Raw genomic sequence first — 5,317 nt, 5'->3', positions numbered from 1 at the left:
TATGCATATATAAATGTATATATAGGTTGATTATCACATATCTGAAATGTTTGAGACAGGTAGTGTTTCAGATTTTGGATTTTTTGTGTTAAGAGACACTTAAATTGTATTCATACATAAAATGTATATAGACACAAAAAGTACACAAATATATACAAACATCTATGTCTATTTATCTATCCTCTGTATAATCAGGGAAATTTGAACACTGATTTGAGGACTTATTATTAGTTATTCTGTCTTCATTTCTTTGTATAATAATGCCACTGTAGTTATGAAAAATAAGAAGTATTCTTCAGAATGTATACAGATAAAACAATATGACATTTGAGCTATTCCTAAAACTACTTTTATGTTGGATGTGGTGGGGAAAATTGGGTGGTGCTATAGACATGAAATATAAGTGGTCCTGCGTTGATAATTTTTTAAAACAGTTTATGAGAACATAGTAATTTGCTTTACTAATCTTTTACATCCTTCTATATTTGAACATCTATCATAAATATTTTAAAATAATCAACGTGGAAAAAACAAAGTAGAGGAACTTGCTTAACTGAAGAACTCTTAATATAAAGCTATGATAATTAATAATTATTTAAAGATAGATGAATATACCAGTGGAACAGAATATTAAACTTGGAAGTAGTTTAGGAAAAAGTGTTCATGACTGTATGAACATTTGTTAGCAACAAAGGTATTATTCTGAGCCTCTTAACATCCAGGTGAATTGTAAACATGACTGTTAAAGTCAAAATAATGAGTTAAGTGATAATAGAATATCTTCATGACTTCTAGGTCAGCGGACATTTTTAAGCAAGATGTAAAAGATATCATGAATGAAAAGGTTTCTAAGTTGACTACACTACAAGAATTTCTATTCATTGAAAGACCTAACGAAAAGCATGAAAAATAGAATAAATCATATTTAACTGACAAATAACTCATGTTTATAATAAATAAAAGAAATTTTGGAGAAAAATAAGATAAAAAAACATTTTTTTTTTAAATTGGGAGGATTTTAAGGGACGCTTCACAAATGTAAATACCAAAATCGGCAATAAACATATGAAAAATGCTTAGTCTTTTTAATCAGTAAATTAATCAGAAAGGCAAATTAAGATACAATTATAATACCACCACATGCCTACCTGATTGGTTAAAAGAAATCTGAGGGTACCAAGTGTGATGAGAATGTAGAACAATAGGAACACTCACACACTACTTGAAATAGAGTCAGTTGGTACTTTGGGAAACAATTTGGTGTATTTTTGTTTGTAATGGCCAAGCCCTGTGCATATCCCAAAGATTTAGCTATAGTCAGCAAACTATAAAAATTGTGATATATTTGAATAATAAAATAACAACAGAAATGAAAGAACTAGAAATGAAAGAACATACCTGCAAAGGCATGATGTAAATCTAAAAACTATAATTTTGAGCATATTTTGAATGTCAATATATTTTAACATTCAAAAGCAGGAAAAGTTAAAATATATTGTATAAAAAAACATAATCACATAGACTAGTTTTTAAAAGGCAGGAAGATAAAGAGCACAAAATCGAGATATTGATTAGGTGGGACGGAAATCATTACAATCAAAGGATATATAAGGGATTCTGGACTACAGGGAATATTTTCCTAACCCACCTCAGTGTAACCTCCTCCCTATTGTCTTCTTGTTATTGAACTAGTCAAAATTAGTTTCTTTATTCTGTCAACACATCGTTTCCTTCCTCACTACCATGATTCCACATGCATTTGTTTCCTTAACAGTTTTTTAATTTTATGTACATATATATATATATGTGTGTATATATATATATATGTGTGTGTGTGTATATATATATATATATATATATATATATACACATATATACATATATATATATTTTTTTAAATTTTACATTAGGTTCTGGGGTACATGTGCAGGCCATGCAGGGTTGTTGCATAGGTGCATACATAACCAGGTGGTTTGCTTAATATTTGTTCTTAATATGTATTTCTAGTGCCTTACAATTTTTACAATACAAACCAAAATGCATCTGTAACTGGCATTGGTGAGCCTTTTTAAAGTCTCTTTACTAGTTTCCTGGACTTAAAGTATTTGACTTTCTTTTTAACCTCTGTGTTTTATATTTTCTTGTCAAATGTGTTCCTCTTGATATAATATCTGGAGAGATACTACATTCAGTCTTTCTTCTCCAATATAGTTGCAACATTGTTTCTGTCTTTGCTTAGAAGAGCTCAGTAGCATTAATAATAAGATGTCTCTTATTTGCAAAGAATCCTTCAATTTTTTAGAATTGGCTTGGTTATAATGACCACAAAGGACAACAAATCTTTATCAGAGTAGCGAAACGATTTTAATCCTAATCACATGGGCAATCGTGAATTCATGAAATATAAGTGTTCAATTTTTTTTAAAGGAACTGTAAATTTTCTAAGAATGAAATAATTACAAATTATTTTTGTGAGTAATAAGAATTGGTGTCTACAAAGAGGCAAAGAGCATTTCTAAAATATTCACTGTCATAGGCGTTTGATTAGGCTTTAGCAGCTTTATGTTATTTGCCAGGATGTAAACGGAGCAAAACTTGATAACATAGAGAAAATAATGCAACTCAGTAATAATGAATTTGTTAAAAAATCAACAGGTCTTTGCCTGAGAATAGCTCAGTGATTGGCAATAGGTAGCAGAATTACCTAGTAATTACCAGAGCAAAGGGGCATATTAATTCCCTCTCTTTACATTAATATTGCCTCTTTTTACAAAAGAACTTCAAGCAAGCCCAAGTGAAAAAAAGTAGATTTTTTAAAGGATTTCCTCCTTTAACCCTGCTCTCGACTCTCTGGTGAGCTGACTAGTAAAATCTAAGCATTAAAATAAATTCCAATGGGGATGAATTGATCCACTACTGACTGAGACTAAAGTCACTTTCACCACTTCAGCAGATTAAATGACTGCTTATTGAATTTGGGGTCACTTCGCAGAAGCTGTTTGACCTCAGGTCTTCTCCATCAGCCTCTCCAGCTGGCTGACAGAATCCCATAGAAAGCCAGAATGGGAGTTGTTTTTACCTGATAGTTTATGCTTGGTAAACCAAGATTGCAATTTTTTAAAAGCTTAAGCTTTAGAATCAGACAGCTGGTTTTAAATCCTGGCCAATTATATCCAACAATATGACCTGAAGCAGTGACATAATCTGCCCAAATCTGTTTTCTCTTTATTAAATTTGAATCTTCTTCACATGAAATGTTTTTTTTTTCCAGTCCATCTTTTAATTTTTTTGAAAAATTCCTGACATTACAGAACTAAACTGAAATGTATTAATATTCCACTCTTACATTTCCATGACAAACAGAAAAATTCATGAGCCAAAAATAAAAACAAAAACAAAAACAAAAACAAAAAAAAACAAAAACCAGGGAGAAGCTTATAAAACTAAATATGGATCTCAGCATCAACAGCTGAACAGAGAAAGGAATTAAAACGCTTTAATTAAAAAAATCACGAGTGGATGATAAAGTGTGTAGAAACTGAAAATTTACAAACTATTTAAAACCTGGAATCGCTGACTGTTCAGAAACTACACAGATGGATCATGGGTGGTGGTGAACAGCAGAAAGGGATTATGGATGAATCTGCATTGTTCTAGCTGCTCCCCATGCCACCCGTCTCCGAGGAAAGCCTGACATTGATTAGATATTGAGCCAGGCTAATGCTGGCAGCAGATCCAGTGATGGTAACCTGCCTATCAGTAGATCCTTCCACTGGGTTCGCAATTTTGATCTGCGCCCCAGACATCTGACGGATCTCATTGATTTTGGCGCCCTGACGCCCGATTATGCAGCCAATCAAATCGTTTGGAATGGTGAGTTCATGAGAAGTAGTCTGAGCAGATGCATCCAAACCTGCCCAATAGCCTTTCACCCCTGGAGAGCTGGATTCACTGCCACTGAATCCGGTGTTGCCATGCGTCATGGGAAAATGAGACTGTTGCATTGCCAACTGGTGCAGCTTGATCAACTCTAGAGGTGGTCCCTCCAGGTCAGGGTTGAGGCACATGGACGGGGTGGTGTGGGGAAAGCTCGCACTGTCGCTGCCTGTGCTGTACCTGTGCTGACCACCTGCAAAGATGACCGGAGAGCTGGACGGCTTGGGCCGGTACGGGATGGTCACGCCCTTCGTGGGGGACTGGGAGAGAGTCTCCAACATGACCATGCAGATCTGTTTGACACACTCAATGATGGATTGCGGAATGCCAGCAATAGTGATGGCCCACTCAGTTGAGTTGGGTAACATATCCCCTGCCACCTGGACCTGAGCCCCTGTACTCTCTCGTATTTCCTTGATCTTGCAACCACCTTTTCCAATGAGAGAGCCACACTGACTAGCAGGAACCACCAGCCTCAGGGTGACCGGGGGTCTACTGGCAGCTGTGCTATTGGTCATAGAGCTGCTTATGTCCTCTTCCAGTTTGTCAATGATCATAGCAAAGGCTTTGAAGATGGCATTAGTGGGTCCAGCCAAAGTGATAATTCTCTCAGGACAATTCCCTTCTGAGATGTTGATACGTGCACCACTCTCTTCGCGCATCTTCTTAACTGATTCTCCTTTCTTTCCGATGATACTGCCAACTTCCTTTCCATGCATAAGTAGCCGGATGGTGAGAGTGACATTTAATCCACCTTCAATCACACCGGTGTCCATGTCGAGCAGTGTTCTGGGGAGCTGGACTCTGGGGAGTAGTCAAGTCTTTGGTCACTGGTGGGGGGTAAAAGCCAAAAACTGCAGGCGCGAGGCGACTGAGGGGAAAAGGGGAACGGGCGGGAAGGGGAAGGGCGGGAGGCCGGGGGCGGAACAATAGGGGCGGGCGGGAAGGCGAGGGGGGCCCCGCGGGCGGGCGGAGGAGGGGGGGGTGGAGGAGGAGGAAGGGGGAAAGAGACCCCGGGGCGGGCGGGAGAGGGCGCAGGCTGCGGCTGCTCCGGCTGCTGCCTCTGCTGGTCTGCCACATGAAATGTTATATGGAAAGCTTCTAACTCAGTGCCTGATGTAATAAGAATAGTTAATTTCCATTGTCTTGGTTTTTTTTGTTGTTGTTGCTCCAATTTCATAATACAAAATACGTATTCTTCCTGTTCCTAGGCTAAACAGTGTCCCTTTCAGTAATAATCATGAATTTTGCATCCTGTGGTTACTGCTCTGATTAGTGAGAAACACAGAATGCTTCCAATATTCAGTCTAAATGTTTATCTTTTTGCCTTAGCCTGAAAGACTAGAATTAAGTCCAACTTCTTCTCCCATCTGCTTCTGGT

General features: G+C 37.4%; 1 protein-coding gene across 2 annotated transcripts; it reads right to left on the bottom strand.

Annotated features, from left to right (window-relative positions):
- Positions 1–3,257: 3,257 nt before the first annotated feature.
- On the bottom strand, positions 3,258–4,975 carry LOC116533088 (poly(rC)-binding protein 2-like). Of its 2 annotated transcripts, XM_032252706.1 has the most exons (2): positions 3,956–4,975; positions 3,258–3,913 (listed from the first exon to the last, which is right to left on the bottom strand). In XM_032252706.1, the coding sequence occupies exons 1-2, from the start codon at positions 4,710–4,712 to the stop codon at positions 3,654–3,656; spliced, it is 1,017 nt and encodes a 338-aa protein (XP_032108597.1). In that variant the 5' UTR covers positions 4,713–4,975; the 3' UTR covers positions 3,258–3,653. The 2 variants fall into 2 exon arrangements, with proteins under 2 accessions (XP_032108597.1, XP_032108596.1); XM_032252705.1 differs by having other exon boundaries at positions 3,258–4,975.
- Positions 4,976–5,317: the final 342 nt, after the last annotated feature.

The sequence above is a fragment of the Sapajus apella genome, unplaced genomic scaffold, assembly GCF_009761245.1.
Source record: "Sapajus apella isolate SASKATOON/1434 unplaced genomic scaffold, GSC_monkey_1.0 scaffold79, whole genome shotgun sequence".
Lineage (NCBI taxonomy): Eukaryota > Metazoa > Chordata > Mammalia > Primates > Cebidae > Sapajus > Sapajus apella.
This window is presented reverse-complemented; position numbering and strand designations above follow the sequence as displayed.

Excerpts from the sequence above, each read along its gene's own strand:
- LOC116533088 (XM_032252705.1), bottom strand. The coding sequence starts at position 4,712 with ATGGACACCGGTGTGATTGAAGGTGGATTAAATGTCACTCTCACCATC.